The sequence below is a fragment of the Borostomias antarcticus genome (genome assembly GCF_949987555.1).
Source record: "Borostomias antarcticus genome assembly, chromosome: 32".
In the NCBI taxonomy this organism is placed as follows: domain Eukaryota; kingdom Metazoa; phylum Chordata; class Actinopteri; order Stomiiformes; family Stomiidae; genus Borostomias; species Borostomias antarcticus.
The window spans coordinates 5,561,294-5,579,881 of record NC_140265.1 but is presented as its reverse complement, the minus strand read 5'-3'; the positions used below and the strand labels follow the sequence as shown (position 1 = coordinate 5,579,881).

The 18,588-nt window shown below is 45.4% G+C and overlaps 3 protein-coding genes across 3 annotated transcripts in view; all 3 read left to right on the top strand.

The window, feature by feature from the left end:
* Nucleotides 1-795: 795 nt before the first annotated feature.
* Nucleotides 796-3,369, top strand: LOC311327405 (large ribosomal subunit protein eL31). Its single transcript, XM_084460442.1, has 5 exons — nucleotides 796-823; nucleotides 1,583-1,686; nucleotides 1,789-1,914; nucleotides 2,443-2,555; nucleotides 3,308-3,369. Exons 1-5 carry the CDS (start codon nucleotides 818-820, stop codon nucleotides 3,337-3,339), a joined length of 381 nt encoding a protein of 126 aa, XP_084316568.1. The 5' UTR covers nucleotides 796-817; the 3' UTR covers nucleotides 3,340-3,369.
* A 3,480-nt stretch (nucleotides 3,370-6,849) lies between these two features.
* chst10 (carbohydrate sulfotransferase 10) lies at nucleotides 6,850-13,291 on the top strand. Its single transcript, XM_084460496.1, has 6 exons — nucleotides 6,850-6,912; nucleotides 8,458-8,631; nucleotides 8,879-8,982; nucleotides 9,282-9,516; nucleotides 11,906-12,011; nucleotides 12,411-13,291. Exons 2-6 carry the CDS (start codon nucleotides 8,532-8,534, stop codon nucleotides 12,961-12,963), a joined length of 1,098 nt encoding a protein of 365 aa, XP_084316622.1. The 5' UTR covers nucleotides 6,850-6,912; nucleotides 8,458-8,531; the 3' UTR covers nucleotides 12,964-13,291.
* Nucleotides 13,292-17,154: 3,863 nt separating this feature from the next.
* LOC311327462 (mitogen-activated protein kinase kinase kinase kinase 4-like) overlaps nucleotides 17,155-18,588 on the top strand; it is a gene marked incomplete at its 5' end in the record, with an annotated part of 55,118 nt that continues 53,684 nt past the window's right edge. Inside the window, 2 exon segments of the mRNA XM_084460509.1 lie at nucleotides 17,155-17,211; nucleotides 17,525-17,590. Coding sequence (XP_084316635.1) covers nucleotides 17,155-17,211; nucleotides 17,525-17,590 — 123 coding nt within the window.

Genomic DNA, 18,588 nt, shown 5'->3' with positions numbered 1-18,588 from the left:
TAAACTCGAACCTCCTATGACGGCTCCGCCATGTTGACTGTGGTTCCGGGTCCGAGACCGGAGGGACTGACTGGTTCTATAGACGTAATCCGCTCCCCACTCTCTGGATAGACCTGATTTGGAAGTCTGGATGTCCTGAGAGCAGGTCGTCCCAGTGAGCGTGCCTGGAGCCAGGGTGGGTGGTGTTAGTCGTCGGAGGACACTGGCCCAACTTTACAAGGAGCGCTGGACTCAATTCTCACCCTTCTCTGCGCTGTTGAGCCAACTGTGACTGTTATACAACACTCCAGGCACTGGAACGCCCACCTCACACTACCACTAGTGTACTTTGGGAGCCGCTTGCCTACATACATGTATTTTGTCTTTATATTTTGATGGTAAAGATGAATGCTGGTGTCGTTAGGTCACCCGTTACTGTGAAACGCTGCATAAATGGACACAATACAGTGGAATAGTTTGCAGTCATTAAATCTGATGAAGCTAGGCCTGTGAAACTTTACATAAACACATGCATGGTATCTCGTTGAAGTTTGTGTTATTGTCACTGTCCTTCAATTGGTCAAATGTTTCCAAGGTAAGTATCTTTAATATATAATCAGATTTATTTTAAATTAGAAATATATTATACTTATAATTATATATTTTAATGCATTTATTTAGTTATTTATGCACATCAGCCTTTCATGTCATAGTAAACACATTGTAGAATATTTTCTGGCGCACCTTTCCCCGACCCTCCAACGTCGACTAGGAACCAAATGACCAGCGTTTGTTGTCGGAGGACATTTTTACGGCTGTCCTTTCCACCAGTTCCCCTATGAAAGTAAGTTCACGATTTTTAACCATCCTACCATCTGATGCCATCTAACCTCATATGTGGCTTAAAATACAATTTGAAACATCGCGAAACATAATTCTATTATTGCCTGAAAATTAGATTATATTATTTTGTGTATCGATATAGTTATCAATATGATTAAAGTTGATTTGAGATCACTACTCGGGAGTTATGATTACTACTCCAACATTGAGGCAAACTTTACTGTGTGGTTAGAAGTGGCTTATATATATATATACTGTCGAGTTTGCAAATGCAAAAAGTCCTTTAATGGAATGAATGGGTTAGGTAGCCAGCTGGCTATGGTTGTGAACGTATAGACTCTGTTAAAGGGACTCGACCCCATGTTAACAACTGTTTATCAATATGGTTGTCCTCCCAGACAGGATAATAAAGAGATCTTGTTCTGTGTAACCTGTCCTAGACAGGATATTAGTGATCTTGTTCTGTGTAACCTGTCCTAGACAGGATATTAGTGATCTTGTTCTGTGTAACCTGTCCTAGGCAGGATATTAGTGATCTTGTTCTGTGTAACCTGTCCTAGGCAGGATATTAGTGATCTTGTTCTGTGTAACCTGTCCTAGACAGGATATTAAAGATCTTGTTCTGTGTAACCTGTCCTAGGCAGGATATTAAAGTGTATTGTTCTGTGTAACCTGTCCTAGGCAGGATATTAAAGTGTATTGTTCTGTGTAACCTGTCCTAGGCAGGATATTAAAGTGATCTTGTTCTGTCGCGTTACAGATGGCCCCGACTAAGAAGGGCGAGAAGAAAAAGGGCCGCTCGGCCATCAACGAGGTCGTGACCCGGGAATACACCATCAACATCCACAAGCGCATCCACGGAGTGTGAGTACAGGATGGTGGCGGCGCCCCGTCACGAACGCGTCTAGCTGCTAAGATCCAACTCGCCTCCGTTTGTCCTTATGTGAGCTGCTGTTCTGTCTGCAGGGGCTTCAAGCGGAGAGCCCCTCGCGCCCTAAAGGAGATACGCAAGTTCGCCGTGAAGGAGATGGGAACCCCTGATGTCCGCATCGACACGCGACTGAACAAGGCGGTGTGGACCAAAGGCATCAGGTGACAACTCCATACAACCAACACATAATTATGAAAACATCGCATTCAAGTGTGGTACGCTATGCTTAAAAAAAAAGGCTTATTTAACCAAGTAAAGAACTCACGTCTTCAACCCGGCCGAGAAGGCAGAATGAAAACATACATTTAGGTTTCATACAAACACAGATATTAAACATTTATGTTGCATTGATGTTGCACCAGCTAAACCCATAGATGTATACATTTGTGACCACATCGGTTGCACTGAACATAAACTGTGTTTCTGCTTGATATCAGCCCCTGTTATGTTATGATAACGGCCCCTGTTATGTTATGATATCAGCCCCTGTTATGTTATGATAACGGCCCCTGTTATGTTATGATAACAGCCCCTGTTATGTTATGATATCAGCCCCTGTTATGTTATGATAACAGCCCCTGTTATGTTATGATAACAGCCCCTGTTATGTTTCTGATAACATCCCCTGTTATGTTATGATAACAGCCCCTGTTATGTTTTGATAAGAGCCCCGTTATGTTTTCATGAAGGAACGTGCCATACAGGATGCGCGTGCGGTTGTCCAGGAAACGCAACGAGGATGAAGACTCTCCCAACAAGCTGTACACCCTGGTCACCTACGTCCCCGTCACGACGTACAAAGGTGCGTCCGTAATCCCAACCGCAGATGTTTCGATCGGCGTTGATACTGCTGGTCGAGTTTTCCTGATCAAGACCGGCCACCGCGTCCGAAGCGAGTCGCCCTCTACAGAGAGGGCTGCTGCTGTTTCAGCCGGCTTCACGACGTTTGAATCCGCCCCACGAAAAGTTTGATGATTCTCGGTCTGGTGTCGCTATGTGAAACGGCTGGTTCTCCGAGTAAAATATAAATCGACAAATGAGCGCTGCGGGTTCTAACGATAAGCCAATCAGCACTAAAGGCGGGATTGGCGCAGTTGTGGAGCATTGTGGAGCTGTGCATTCGGAAAATGGGACTTGTGAGGTGCCGTAGCGAGAGCTTCTGGGAATTCATGACGATTGGTAGTTGTTAGTAGTAAAAACAAAGTTGTCTATCCCCCATTCGGACCATAGCCTACTATGGTTACATTTCGGTTTCACTTTGCACTGTGTTGTCTGGTTGTCGGGTCGCAAAGTTTGCTCTTGCGGTGACAAGATTTGCTTCCCACCCAAGACCCTCTTGACAGCGCTCATTTTGTAAACAGTTGCTGGTCCAGCCAGAGAACAATCTAGTAGTTTTAACAACTTCTGTGGTGAGGAGATAATTCAAGGGATTCTCGTAAGGAACCCTGTAGGTGTAATGTTAGTGTGCTAATATAGCTGTGTCGCGGGGGGGGGGGGCTATAGCCCCTTCGATTGACACATTGTTTGACATCCTCACTTTTTTCTGTGTTACAGGTCTGCAGACAGTCAACGTGGATGAAAATTAATGTCCTTCGAGTGTAATAAATGTATAAACGCACCTCGGCCTGATCTCATTATTGTCCACAACAAGAACAGCTTTGTGTTGTATTTTGTGGTAAGTCTCGGGCCACGGGTTAAAAACCTTTATGACGGCAAGAGACATTTCTTCACGTGAAAAAGGAGCTATAAGTTGACTTGTCCTATTTCTTTTGTGGTGTTCTGTGTTATAACCAGTGCATATGAATGTATGTGGACTACTGTTGATGTACAGTATTGAGTTTTAATATTGATCCTAACCACAGACTATTGTCTAGAGCTATCTTTAAACCTTTTAAACACATTCCAGTAGGGCTGCCCCCCCCAATAGTCGACTTAACGTTAGTCGACGAGAAGAGTCCGAGTCGAGCAAGTTTTCATTAGTGGCTTAGTCGCAGAAAGAAAGAAAAAAAACTCAAAATCAACAAAAATAATAAAATGTTCAGTCTCCTCTCCTTGCTTGGGGGTCAGAAGGGGACGCCAGCCTCGTTGAAGAGGATGATGGCCGTGGGGAAGAAGCTGAATCTGTGGTGAAGGCAGAGCTGAAATCCACAAACGGGATCGTGGCGTAGGTGCCTGTGTGTTCCAGATGCTGTAGAGTTTAGTGGAGGGTGTTCCGGGATAGGTAGGCTACGGGTGTATAACATGAGTCCTAGTCCCTGTCTGTTTAGTCCTAGTCCCTGTCTGTTTAGTCCTAGTCCCTGTCTGTTAAATCCTAGTCCCTGTCTGTTTAGTCCTAGTCCCTGTCTGTTTAGTCCTAGTCCCTGTCTGTTAAATCCTAGTCCCTGTCTGTTAAATCCTAGTCCCTGTCTGTTTAGTCCTAGTCCCTGTCTGTTTAGTCCTAGTCCCTGTCTGTTTAGTCCTAGTCCCTCCCTGTTTAGTCCTAGTCCCTCCCTGTCTGTTTAGTCCTAGTCCCTGTCTGTTTAGTCCTAGTCCCTGTCTGTTTAGTCCTAGTCCCTGTCTGTTAAGTCCTAGTCCCTGTCTGTTTAGTCCTAGTCCCTGTCTGTTAAATCCTAGTCCCTGTCTGTTTAGTCCTAGTCCCTGTCTGTTTAGTCCTAGTCCCTGTCTGTTAAATCCTAGTCCCTGTCTGTTAAATCCTAGTCCCTGTCTGTTTAGTCCTAGTCCCTGTCTGTTAAATCCTAGTCCCTGTCTGTTTAGTCCTAGTCCCTGTCTGTTTAGTCCTAGTCCCTGTCTGTTAAGTCCTAGTCCCTGTCTGTTAAATCCTAGTCCCTGTCTGTTTAGTCCTAGTCCCTGTCTGTTTAGTCCTAGTCCCTGTCTGTTTAGTCCTAGTCCCTGCCTGTTTAGTCCTAGTCCCTGTCTGTTAAATCCTAGTCCCTGTCTGTTTAGTCCTAGTCCCTGTCTGTTTAGTCCTAGTCCCTGCCTGTTTAGTCCTAGTCCCTCCCTGTTTAGTCCTAGTCCCTGCCTGTTTAGTCCTAGTCCCTCCCTGTTTAGTCCTAGTCCCTGCCTGTTTAGTCCTAGTCCCTCCCTGTTTAGTCCTAGTCCCTGTCTGTTTAGTCCTAGTCCCTGTCTGTTTAGTCCTAGTCCCTGTTTGTTAAATCCTAGTCCCTGTCTGTTTAGTCCTAGTCCCTGCCTGTTTAGTCCTAGTCCCTGTCTGTTTAGTCCTAGTCCCTGTCTGTTTAGTCCTAGTCCCTGTCTGTTTAGTCCTAGTCCCTGTCTGTTTAGTCCTAGTCCCTGCCTGTTTAGTCCTAGTCCCTGTCTGTTTAGTCCTAGTCCCTGTCTGTTTAGTCCTAGTCCCTGTCTGTTTAGTCCTAGTCCCTGTCTGTTTAGTCCTAGTCCCTGTCTGTTTAGTCCTAGTCCCTGTGTTTAGTCCTAGTCCCTGCCTGTTTAGTCCTAGTCCCTCCCTGTTTAGTCCTAGTCCCTGTCTGTTTAGTCCTAGTCCATGTCTGTTTAGTCCTAGTCCCTGCCTGTTTAGTCCTAGTCCCTGCCTGTTTAGTCCTAGTCCCTGCCTGTTTAGTCCTAGTCCATGTCTGTTTAGTCCTAGTCCCTGCCTGTTTAGTCCTAGTCCCTGTCTGTTTAGTCCTAGTCCCTGTCTGTTAAATCATAGTCCCTGTCTGTTTAGTCATAGTCCCTGTCTGTTAAATCCTAGTCCCTGCCTGTTTAGTCCTAGTCCCTCCCTGTTTAGTCCTAGTCCCTGTCTGTTTAGTCCTAGTCCCTGTCTGTTTAGTCCTAGTCCCTGTCTGTTTAGTCCTAGTCCCTGCCTGTTTAGTCCTAGTCCCTCCCTGTTTAGTCCTAGTCCCTGTCTGTTTAGTCCTAGTCCCTGTCTGTTTAGTCCTAGTCCCTGTCTGTTAAATCCTAGTCCCTGTCTGTTTAGTCATAGTCCCTGTCTGTTTAGTCCTAGTCCCTGTCTGTTTAGTCCTAGTCCCTGTCTGTTTAGTCCTAGTCCCTGTCTGTTTAGTCCTAGTCCCTGTTTGTTAAATCCTAGTCCCTGTCTGTTTAGTCCTAGTCCCTGTCTGTTTAGTCCTAGTCCCTGTCTGTTTAGTCCTAGTCCCTGTCTGTTTAGTCCTAGTCCCTCCCTGTTTAGTCCTAGTCCTAGTCCCTGTCTGTTTAGTCCTAGTCCCTGTCTGTTAAATCCTAGTCCCTGTCTGTTAAGTCCTAGTCCCTGCCTGTTTAGTCCTAGTCCCTGCCTGTTTAGTCCTAGTCCCTGCCTGTTTAGTCCTAGTCCCTGCCTGTTTAGTCCTAGTCCCTGTCTGTTAAATCCTAGTCCCTGTCTGTTTAGTCCTAGTCCCTGCCTGTTTAGTCCTAGTCCCTGTCTGTTAAGTCCTAGTCCCTGTCTGTTTAGTCCTAGTCCCTGTCTGTTTAGTCCTAGTCCCTGTCTGTTAAATCCTAGTCCCTGTCTGTTTAGTCCTAGTCCCTGTCTGTTTAGTCCTAGTCCCTGTCTGTTTAGTCCTAGTCCCTGTCTGTTTAGTCCTAGTCCCTGTCTGTTTAGTCCTAGTCCCTGTCTGTTTAGTCCTAGTCCCTGTCTGTTTAGTCCTAGTCCCTCCCTGTTTAGTCCTAGTCCCTGTCTGTTTAGTCCTAGTCCCTGCCTGTTTAGTCCTAGTCCCTGTCTGTTAAGTCCTAGTCCCTGTCTGTTTAGTCCTAGTCCCTGTCTGTTAAGTCCTAGTCCCTGTCTGTTAAGTCCTAGTCCCTGTCTGTTAAGTCCTAGTCCCTGTCTGTGCATCCCTAGTCCCTGCCTCTGTGTGTGTGTGTGTGTGTGTGTGTGTGTGTGTGTGTGTGTGTGTGTGTGTGTGTGTGTGTGTGTGTGTGTGTGTGTGTGTGTGTGTGTGTGTGTGTGTGGATGGATGGATGGATTCTTAAACAGGACAAAGTATCTAAATTGCCGGGCAAAACAGGACAAATGACAAAGTATCTTCATTGTCGGAGTCCAAGTGAAAGCATGTGCCGCTAGGGGGCGACATGGTCTCATAACGCAGCTGGTTGGTGAGCGCTGCTCCATCACAACACGGATATCATCTCATCAGAAACGTTGGGTAGAAGTTAGCACTAGCCTAGCCTAGCTAGCATAACCGTGCTAGCTGCACCACTGCCAGCTAAACCCCCAGAAGGTAAGACAGCAGACTCTTTCTGCTGGCTCTTTAACAGGACCTCGGCTACTAGCTAACGTTAGCCAGAGACACTCAATGTTAGTCCAGCTAAGCTAACTCACTGTACAAGGCAGAGGCTGGGCAGCTAGCGCTAGCTGGTTAGGGTGCATTCGTTTAGAACTGGGAGGTGCAAATTGCGACTTGCTACTAGGAATGATTAAATAAAACACAGCATGAACTGCACTAGATATAACTAGGTAACTGTGATATAATGGTATATAGATATAACTAGGTAACTGTGATATAATGGTATATAGATATAACTAGGTCACTGTGATATAATGGTATATAGATATAACTAGGTAACTGTGATATAATGGTATATAGATATAACTAGGTAACTGTGATATAATGGTATATAGATATAACTAGGTAACTGTGATATAATGGTATATAGATATAACTAGGTAACTGTGATATAATGGTATATAGATATAACTAGGTAACTGTGATATAATGGTATATAGATATAACTAGGTAACTGTGATATAATGGTATATAGATATAACTAGGTAACTGTGATATAATGGTATATAGATATAACTAGGTAACTGTGATATAATGGTATATAGATATAACTAGGTAACTGTGATATAATGGTATATAGATATAACTAGGTAACTGTGATATAATGGTATATAGATATAACTAGGTAACTGTGATATAATGGTATATAGATATAACTAGGTAACTGATATAATGGTATATATATATAACTAGGTAACTGTGATATAATGGTATATAGATATAACTAGGTAACTGTGATATAATGGTATATAGATATAACTAGGTAACTGTGATATAATGTTATATAGATATAACTAGGTAACTGTGATATAATGGTATATAGATATAACTAGGTAACTGGGATATAATGGTATATAGATATAACTAGGTAACTGTGATATAATGGTATATAGATATAACTAGGTAACTGTGATATAATGGTATATAGATATAACTAGGTAACTGTGATATAATGGTATATAGATATAACTAGGTAACTGTGATATAATGGTATATAGATATAACTAGGTAACTGGGATATAATGGTATATAGATATAACTAGGTAACTGTGATATAATGGTATATAGATATAACTAGGTAACTGGGATATAATGGTATATAGATATAACTAGGTAACTGTGATATAATGGTATATAGCTGAATGCACACAGGTCGGAGGTAGGTATTTTGCCACTTGTGACTTGCCACCTCCGACCACAAACGAATGCACCATAAGTCCAGCTAAGCTAACTTACTGTAGGCAGAGGCTGGACAGTGCTAACTGGTTAGTGTCGAAGGGGGCTAGCTACCTAGCTTACGATATCCAGCAAACTAGCTCACGGGGTCAGCTACTTTATACACACTTGGCCGTTACTTTTGACATTACGAGTGCCATGTTCTTGCTTTTCTTAGTTGCTAGCTCTAGCTAACGTTCAGCTAACGCAGCCTTAGCAGGGAACCGTGTTTGTCTCGATGGCCCACAGGTGATGTCCCCACAGGTGATGTCCCACAGGTGATGTCCCCCCGGCTGATGTCCCCACACGTGATGTCCCCCGGCTGATGTCCCCACACGATGCGGCATCACTGGCTGCTGGTCGGAGCTTGCGGCTGGGTGCTTCTCATCCTCATGTTCGCCAGCAAATTCATGAATTTCAACTTCAGAGCCGCAGATGGTGAGTTATGAGTGAAGATGTCGGCTACATGGACACTAGGTGTGTGTGTGTCATTACCATGTCTTTAAACTCACCTCTTTAACATGGCATTTGACCTCTGGCTTCCGTTTCTTAATGTTGTGTGTGTCTGTCTACCATGTTTGTCTCTTGTCCCCTTGGGTTTTATGAAAGGCGCTATATAAATGAAAGTTATTATTATTGTTATTATTATTAATGTAGGCTAATGTTTACCTGGTCTCCGTTGTAGACTATGGGGAGAAGGCAGAGGTGCAGAGCTGGACTGTGTCCGGGACTAAGAGCGTCAAATCCGTGCTGAAATCGGAGACACCGGATCAGATGTCTTCAGACTCTGTAACTACCACTGTGTGTTTGAGACTCCTCATTTTAAATGCAGCAGATTATAACGCAGATTGCACAGCTGATTATCATTCTAGAATGTGTGTGTGTGTGTGTGTGCGTGTCAAAAGAATTTCAATAAATTCATAATCAATACATTTTGCGGGTGAAAAGCATTGTTTTTAAAAGCTCTGTGGTGTTTTTTTTATTTGTCTACATGAATATGTTATCTATATTAACTTTAATAATGTGTGTGTGTGTGTGTGTGTGTGTGTGTGTGTGTGTGTGTGTGTGTGTGTGTGTGTGTGTGTCAGCCCTCAGCTGAGCCGTCTGTCGTCGACCCGTCCGACTGGCGTTCCGTGGAAGCGAGGCGCCTGGATCTGCTCTCGGCCGTGTGTAGGAACTCGACCCTCAGGAACCTCACTCACACCTCCATCAGCAAGTTTGTCCTGGACCGCATCTTTGTGTGCGACAAGCACAAGATCCTCTTCTGCCAGACGCCCAAAGTGGGCAACACCCAATGGAAGAAGGTCCTGATTGTGCTGAACGGTGAGTGAGTGAGTGAGTGAGTGAGTGAGTGAGTGAGTGAGTGAGTGAGTGAGTGAGTGAGTGAGTGAGTGTGTGAGTGACTGATTCTGTTGAGGGATTGAGGTAGAGAGAGACTGGGTGCGTTAAGTAGCTGAGCGCTCACTCTTCGAATGCTCACTTTGAGCGCCGAGCGGTTTTTAAAACCACTTAACGGTCTGCTCTAACCGAGCGCTGAGTTGCTAGGAGACGAGAACTTTTCATCTGGGGCGGCTGTAGCTCAGTTGGTAGAGCGGGTCGTTCAGTGATCGAAGGGTCAGCGGTTCGAATCCCAGCTCCGACTGTCCACATGTCGAAGTGTCCTTGAGCGAGACACCTAACCCCGAATTGCTCCCAATGAGCAGGTTGGCACCTTGCATGGCAGCTACCGCCATTGGTGTGTGAGTGTGTGTGTGAATGGGTGAATGAGAGGTCATTGTAAAGCGCTTTGAGTGCCGCTAAGGTGGAAAAGCGCTATATAAGTGCAGTCCATTTACCATTTACCTGTTGTCAATCATGTGTGATTAGCGAGCAGCGTCCCAACGATTCCCGAGCCAAAACGCGCCCCTTGTTTGTTTGTTGCCTAGGTGATGATGATGATTATGACGTGGTGTTTGGCTCAAACAGATCATAGTTCACAACTGCTCACTTGTGCTCTGAGCAGATCAGTCTGAGCGTAACTGAGCAACACGAATTCTGATCGCTGAGCGCTCAGCTACTCAACGCACCCACTGTGTGATTGAGGTAGAGAGAGACTGAGGGATTGTGGTAGAGAGACTGAGTGATTGTGGTAGAGAGACTGAGGGATTGTGGTAGAGAGACTGAGGGATTGTGGTAGAGAGACTGAGGGATTGAGGTAGAGATAAACTGTGAGGGATTGAGGTAGAGAGACTGTGATTGAGGTAGAGAGAGAGAGTGAGGGATTGTGGTAGAGAGACTATGAGGGATTGAGTTAGAGAGAGACTGAGTGATTGAGGTAGAGAGAGACTGAGTGATTGAGGTAGAGAGAGACTGAGGGATTGAGGTAGAGAGAGAGAGACTGAGTGTGATTGAGGTAGAGAGAGACTGAGTGTGATTGAGGTAGAGAGAGAGACTGAGAGTGATTGAGGTAGAGAGAGACTGAGTGTGATTGAGGTAGAGAGAGAGAGACTGTGAGTGATTGAGGTAGAGAGAGAGACTGTGAGTGATTGAGGTAGAGAGAGACTATGAGTGTGATTGAGGTAGAGAGAGACTGAGTGATTGAGGTAGAGAGAGACTGAGTGATTGAGGTAGAGAGAGACTGAGTGATTGAGGTAGAGAGAGAGAGAGTGTGATTGAGGTAGAGAGAGACTGAGTGATTGAGGTAGAGAGAGAGTGTGATTGAGGTAGAGAGAGAGAGACTGTGAGTGTGATTGAGGTAGAGAGAGAGTGTGATTGAGGTAGAGAGAGAGAGACTGTGAGTGTGATTGAGGTAGAGAGAGAGTGTGATTGAGGTAGAGAGAGAGACTGAGTGTGATTGAGGTAGAGAGAGAGAGACTGTGAGTGTGATTGAGGTAGAGAGAGAAAGAGAGTGTGAGTGTGATTGAGGTAGAGAGAGAGTGTGATTGAGGTAGAGAGAGAGACTGTGAGTGTGATTGAGGTAGAGAGAGAGAGAGAGAGTGTGAGTGTGATTGAGGTAGAGAGAGAGTGTGATTGAGGTAGAGAGAGTGTGATTGAGGTAGAGAGAGAGAGAGAGAGTGTGAGTGTGATTGAGGTAGAGAGAGAGTGTGATTGAGGTAGAGAGAGAGTGTGATTGAGGTAGAGAGAGAGTGTGATTGAGGTAGAGAGAGAGACTGAGTGTGATTGAGGTAGAGAGAGACTGTGAGTGTGATTGAGGTAGAGAGAGAGAGACTGTGAGTGATTGAGGTAGAGAGAGAGAGACTGAGTGATTGAGGTAGAGAGAGAGAGACTGAGTGTGATTGAGGTAGAGAGAGAGTGTGATTGAGGTAGAGAGAGAGTGTGATTGAGGTAGAGAGAGAGAGACTGTGAGGGATTGAGGTAGAGAGAGAGTGTGATTGAGGTAGAGAGAGAGAGACTATGAGGGATTGAGGTAGAGAGAGAGTGTGATTGAGGTAGAGAGAGAGAGACTGAGGGATTGAGGTAGAGAGAGAGTGTGATTGAGGTAGAGAGAGAGAGAGACTGAGGGATTGAGGTAGAGAGAGAGTGTGATTGAGGTAGAGAGAGAGAGACTATGAGGGATTGAGGTAGAGAGAGAGTGTGATTGAGGTAGAGAGAGAGAGACTGAGGGATTGAGGTAGAGAGAGAGTGTGATTGAGGTAGAGAGAGAGTGTGATTGAGGTAGAGAGAGAGAGAGACTGAGTTGCCTGACTGTCGTGGTCATTCTCCGGACCCCCAGGCGTGTTCTCCACTGTGGAGGAGATCCCAGAGAACCTGGTTCATGACCACGAGAAGAACGGCCTGCCGCGCCTCTCCTCCCTGAGTCAGAAGGACATCGCTGAAAGGTCAGAGGTTAAATGTTTATTTGTTTTGTTTTGGCACTGACTGCAAAGCACAGCCCAATCCCAGAGACAGGACTCGCGGATTCAGGTCAGGACAAACCTGTTCTTAACCCTTTCGATACGACCACGTCACCGGCAAGATTTTAAAAATATCTAACAAATATTTAATAATTAAAAAAAAAAAATCAAACAAATCTAAAAAATTCCTCACTCCAACACTTGCTGAAAGCTGAGAAACTGCGCTTTCTAGTATTATAGTGAAAATCCAATTCATATTCAAAATGTTGTCACTGTACTTTCAGGGTTAAAAGGGTTAAGTGACAATAAAATAATGTATTGTGTGTTTGCGTGTGTGTAAAGCATGACGTCCACCCTAATGTCATTTCATTCATGTCCCCACAGATTAAACACATACTTCAAATTCTTCATCGTGAGGGACCCCTTCGAGCGTCTCATCTCGGCCTTCAAGGACAAGTTCGTAAAGAACCCGCGCTTCGAGCCGTGGTACAAGCACGACATCGCCCCCGCCATCATCCGCAAGTACCGGCGGAGCCACCGCGAGGACGACCAGCTCGCCGCCGGCCTCCGCTTCCAGGACTTCGTCCGTTACCTGGGCGACGAACCCGGCCGCCGGCGAATGGACAGGCAGTTCGGCGAGAGCGTCATCCACTGGGTGACGTACGCCGAGCTCTGCGCGCCCTGCGACATCGCCTACAGCGTGGTGGGCCACCACGAGACGCTGGAGCGCGACGCCCCCTACATCCTCCGGGCGGCCGGGATCGAGAGGCTGGTGTCCTACCCCACCATCCCGCCCGGGATCACGCGCTACAACCGCACCAAGGTGGAGCACTACTTCTCGGGCATCAGCAGGCGCGACATCCGCCGTCTCTACGCCCGTTACCAGGGGGATTTCGGCCTCTTCGGCTACCCCAGCCCGGACTTCCTGCTGAACTGAATAAAAACACAGCTATGATAACGTTTGAACTCTTAACGTACTTGTTAATCAGGGTGCGGTCGATCTGTGGGGAGGTGCAGCTCTGCTGGGTGGTGGTGTACCACAGCGACGGGCATCGCGGCCGCAGGCTATGCCGACTACAGGTCCTTTCTCCCGTAGAGGCTGATATAGTCATCCATGGCTCTGCCCGTCTTACCTCACCATGTTAATATGGTCGACTGACTGAGGAGGAATGAACCATGGTTATGACTGTATGATGATTAAGTGCCACGTAATGGTTTTACTTAGCAACGCCTCGTTATAAGGCGACTTTATTTAAAACCCTGACTAAGAGAAAAAACTAGTGTGCTTGTACACTCAGCTGCGTACTAGACTAACACTGGGAGTGGACACTACTGTACTGAGTGCTAGAAGACTGATCTGATAACAGAACATGCGGGTTCTGCCCTCAAGAGTATGAGAACCCCATAAGAACACATGGCCCACAAGAACCCTGTAGGCTCGGTGAGGGTCTAGTGGGTGTGAGAGGGTCCCAGAAGATGACGTGGGACGAAGGTTCACTCGCTGGGATGTCACGCCAGTGATGTGTGCCTTGCTGTAATGTTGGGGGCGGCGGCGGCCATTTTGTCCCATACAGGTCCTCCACGGTGTCCCACGGCCTCGGTCTCCTCCAGGTACTTCCACTTCTCCACCTCGACTCTGAGACACTTGTGGTTTTCCATCTCAAAAACTGCTTTTACTCTTATAGACTAGGCACTGTAGGCAGAGATTAATGAAAGAGTTGAAGGTAAATCGTGTTAATTTATGGCATAGTTGGTTTTTAGGGGTATTGAGGGGTGCTGAATTCAAATCTGTATGCCCAGTTCAAAAATGGCCGATAATGCCTCAAAATGGAGAAATCCAAGATGTCCGCCGCCACCATGCCGAAATGTATTTCAGTACATATAGTTTGACTAAACAAGATAGAAACTTGAATGAAATGTGCTTTTGTAGGACGTTTGTATGGGGAATCCAATGCCGTATTGAGATCAAATGTGGAGAAACTGCTTGAAAATTGTCGTCTTAAGTTCGCCAATAAGAAATAAGATCTAGAAACAGGTTGATCTTAGGTGGATAATTTCCTTAATTTGGTTTTCAAGTATGTATACAGTAGAGTTGAGTTCAGTACCCCTACAGGCTCAGTTTGGCTCTGCAGATCAGGCTTGGCCTCTCCCCATCTCCAACGATTCCCTCAGATTATGTTTTAACCGGCCAATCAGGGACCGTGTTCCGATTGCTGTTCTGCCCCCCCCAGTAGAACGTAACCACTGATTGGTTCACGTTGAAACACAGTCTCCCGAAGCAATGAGCAGTGAGAGTTTCTAAAGCAATGAGCAGTGAGAGTTTCTAAGAGGAAAATATGTTTTGCCGTTTTTCTGATTGGATATGGCGAAGGTTTACGCTGATTGGCTGAAGGAGTTAGTCTGTCAAGGCAAGTAGTCCCGCCCCCTGAAATGGTTTGAGATCGGGGGAGGCCAGACTGATCTGCAGAGAGAAAGGATGGTCTGAGAGGCTCGGAGAGTCTCAGACAAGTTAAATCATTATCATTTTGTCTCTTCTCAAAACTCATTTTTATGTAAAAGCTTTTTCATAGTAGTGTTTATGTCAGTAGTTTTATTTTATTCACACCCTTTTGCTGTATTTTATGTTAGCGCTTCTTATTTTTTGTGCGTATTGTCCGTGAAGCACTTTGTAACCCTGTTTCGGAAAGTGATATTCAATTAAAACATTTTTAATGTATTATTATCATATAAACTTTGTATGACATCAATTAACACGATCGAGGTCAATGGGTAGCCCTTTTGTATGTTTTAATATTTGAGGAATACAATGACACAATAAAAGGTGAAGAAACTGCTTAAAATATTGCAAAAATGGTTGGTTTTATTAATTTTTTTACATATCCATGTGCACACATTAACTTATACCCCAGTCATCATCAGGGATCCAGCATGTGTTGACAAGTTTCCTATAGTTGCACGTCTCGATGGGTTACAGTACGCTGATGTTCCTGCAGCGTTGGCTAAGACGGCCCTCCCTACAGCCACACAAGCTGATCTCCCAGCATGCCTTTGGCACAGGGGGCAGAGTGCAGCCGAATAACCGGCTCTCCAGGTGCATCCATCCCATCTCGGTCGCCAGAAGATCGGGATGTGGCAAGTGAGCACACCCCAGTCCAAAGCCCTCGTCTCTGGCGCGCACTGTGGACCCGGCCCGCGATTTTGATCCGCTCCAAATTTGAATGGGTTCTACGGTGGCCCATGCTTCACCCCTCCACCGAGTTTCATGAAAATCGGTCAGGTAGTTTTTACATAATTCATTCATGGGCGGAGGTCTGTGCTCTCTGAGCACTATTTTTAGTTTTCAAAATGTTTCTTTCTAGACTGCTTAGCAATGATATTATAGTGTTTTTATATACATTGTCATGTTTGTTTGTTGTTTTGTGACTGTTGTGTATTAATTCAAGATGATCGATACTGTAATTAATGGAATATGGAGCCACAGAACTACTTGTTATTGTGTAGTAATAGGGGTGTTGATAGCAACTATATAATATGAGCATGCGCACCTTCGCGCGCTCTCTGTCGCGCGCTCCCCTTGAAGATGGATTGGGACATGTCCTGGACCGCTGAGAGGACCAAGTAATAAAGAATGCTTTTCTTTAAATACGTACAGTTCTGTCTAGGACATAACAGTGACCAGCATAACTAGAGCTGGTCTAGTGAATCTTGCAGTAGCACCACACGACCACAGGGTGGCAGTACAAGAATGCAAAAACTACGTTGATGACAGAGAGGAACGTGTTGTGAGACTGAGCCAACATTCATCTTAAGTTCTTCCAGGAGTTTACCACATGTCTCACCTTCTTATGATGTATTAATAAATATTTATGTACAATACTAGCTCACGGTGGTAGTTAACAGTCAAACCACCATGATGACCTATTGATTTTCAGCATTATGTGTTTGTCCAGCTCTGGCTGCGTGTTTTTTACAGGACATGCGTGTCACTGTATTGTCCCTACAGCATCCTCGTCCCCCTCCTGACCAGTGGCTTAGATTTGAGTCACAATTTCGGAGCTAAAGGTTGTTTCTTAAACAGACACCCTTTGTCTCATGTCTACAAATCCCTCAGGAGATCACCGTGATGTTAAGGGGTAGGCCAGTACGAATTTGGAGTAGCCTACTATCGAGACATGCGCAGACACATCTTTGTCACAAAACTTAAAGGTACCCAACGAAACGTGAATCAAAACAATCCGTTCTTTGTTTATTTTCGAAATTCCTCGATTATATGGTTCCTTGTAGTCTAATAAACATGTTGAATCACTTGAATGTCTTTCCTACCTTGTAATTTCTTCGCAAAATGATATTTAGCTAATGTTTTGAAAACAACAAAGATGTGTGAAACGTCACTATTATGTGCTCCGCGTATTGACTCAATGACGTAGTACGCGTTTTTCGGGGACCACCTTCTCAAATTTGCTCTAGAGCGCATACTAGTGGTCAAAAACTACATTGGGTACCTTTAACCACCAACTTGAATTTGATCCCACTGACAGTGTATTTAAACCCAAGAGCAGTGATTGATGGGAAGGGGTTTTTAAAATCCACATAGTGATGCATCTCAGCTGATGTTTTGCCCAAATACTGTATATAATTCTGCAGGTTTATGTATTTAAAGCACATGTCTGTGTCTGATAAAGATAAGATCATTATGTATCAGTGCTTGTTCTCTTGCCACACCCATGATCACGAATATTGACCTGATGTATCCCATGCGCATGTCCAAGGCTCCTCGGCGGAACACTCTCTCACCAAGCCGTCTTTTACGTCCTATTAGACATTTTTTATTGTATTATTTTCACTAGATGAAGACAGATAATCGTATTTCTCTCTTTTTATGCCCTGCCCTCCGTGATCCAGCCTCCCGGCTTCCTGTGTTTGTGAACCCGGAGAGAGGAGGAGCTGGTCGGGGCCGAGAGGAGAGGAGCTGCCACCTCGACATGGAGTCCCTTTAAACCTCGGACTAAACACAATCGCGACATAAAGAGGGATACACGACAGCCTCTTTTAGTAGAAGGGTGTCTTAAATGATACGGCATCGATTCATAATTTACATCAAGTATAGGATTTTTGTTGGGGGGGAAAAATGGCGAACGACTCTCCGGCGAAAAGTCTGGTGGAGATAGACTTGGCTTCATTGCGGGTGAGTGGCCAAGGGCAGTGTCCTTTTCTTACATTTGTGTATTATTCCTAATTCGCCTAAACCTCTCGATCAGTTGATGTGTGGTTTTCTAGTCGTGTTAGACTGGTTGGGTCATGATCGATGTGGTGTGTATGAACCCTTGTTCATCTGTATCGAGGTGTTGCCAGTCTCCTTTTTCCTTTGTTCCAAACGCATTTTTGGCACCTAGACCAGAGCGCAACAGCTCATCCGAGCCAATCTAACATCCCCTAACGCAGGATTTGACCATGTATGCCTTGTTTTTGTGAAATATCATTTCCCTTTTTCTTTACAGGATCCAGCTGGGATTTTTGAATTGGTGGAAGTGGTGGGGAATGGCACGTATGGACAAGTATACAAGGTTGGTTGGGAAGCGCTGTACTCTGGCCTAGCCCATCGGGCTCTGGGCTCTACTAGACCAGACTAGGCTCAGATCACGTTATGAATCAGATCTGGACCTGTCTGATTGAATAGCCTACATGAGCCAGCTAGCTACAACCATGTCTCCAAGTCTCCATTGAATGGGGGCGGTGGAGGGTGGGTAGAGTAGTAATAAACAGGACTGTATATGCATTGTTAATGTGTCACCTAGTTCAACTGTATGTGGGCTATTTTCACGGTCTACTCAGAAAGCCACTTATAGATACGCTTCAGACAATCAATTTGGAGAACAAAGCACCTTGCTCTCATGTCGCGTCTTATGCCCGCATCACATCCATATTGGCAGTCGGATTCCTTCCTCCTGGTCTTGCCTTGTTGACAGTTATTGTTGAGTATGTAATTTCATTTGATACAGGAGGTATAGGCTACAGCATGTCCAGGCTGGTACCAAACCCTCTCCACCATCTGTTTCTTGGTGTCATATTTCGTTGTGAAAATTCAGATTGCGCTTGTTGAAAGTCATTGAGCTGTTAAGGCAGTGTAGAGGCTCCTCTAGGCTGGCCCTAGTGTGCCAGTCGTGAGGCGAGGAGGAGGAGGAGGTTTCAAAGGACCAGCCTAGCTTCCCGTGGCACCACTGCAGCTGGGCAGTTTGAAAACAAGAACGTGAACGTGTGTTAATCTGGCTTCGTTCAGGCAGGACCGCCCCACTGACCTGCATCTGATTGGGCTGTTCGGAGGGTCGAGGGTCCGACTGACGACTGACCGACTGACCGACTGACTGACTGACTGACTGACTGACTGACTGACTGACCGACCCAATGGAACAGGAATTTAGCATCTGATCAGCCCTATTGAACAGGCATTTAGGAATAGATGAACGGTATTTTCTTAGTAACGTGTTGTCATAGTGCGGTCAAGATACGGCTCATTTCATATCACGATGACGATATCACAATACAGCACAATATAGTACGTTTT

What these genes read in the sequence shown, in the direction of transcription:
- LOC311327405 (XM_084460442.1), top strand. An exon ending in GTGTGGACCAAAGGCATCAG is followed by an intron (nt 1,915 to 2,442) that starts GTGACAACTCCA and finishes GTTTTCATGAAG; the next exon opens with GAACGTGCCATACAGGATGC. An exon ending in CCCCGTCACGACGTACAAAG is followed by an intron (nt 2,556 to 3,307) that starts GTGCGTCCGTAA and finishes TCTGTGTTACAG; the next exon opens with GTCTGCAGACAGTCAACGTG.
- chst10 (XM_084460496.1), top strand. Translation starts at nt 8,532, where the DNA reads ATGCGGCATCACTGGCTGCTGGTCGGAGCTTGCGGCTGGGTGCTTCTC. An exon ending in ATCAGATGTCTTCAGACTCT is followed by an intron (nt 8,983 to 9,281) that starts GTAACTACCACT and finishes TGTGTGTGTCAG; the next exon opens with CCCTCAGCTGAGCCGTCTGT. An exon ending in GGTCCTGATTGTGCTGAACG is followed by an intron (nt 9,517 to 11,905) that starts GTGAGTGAGTGA and finishes CCGGACCCCCAG; the next exon opens with GCGTGTTCTCCACTGTGGAG.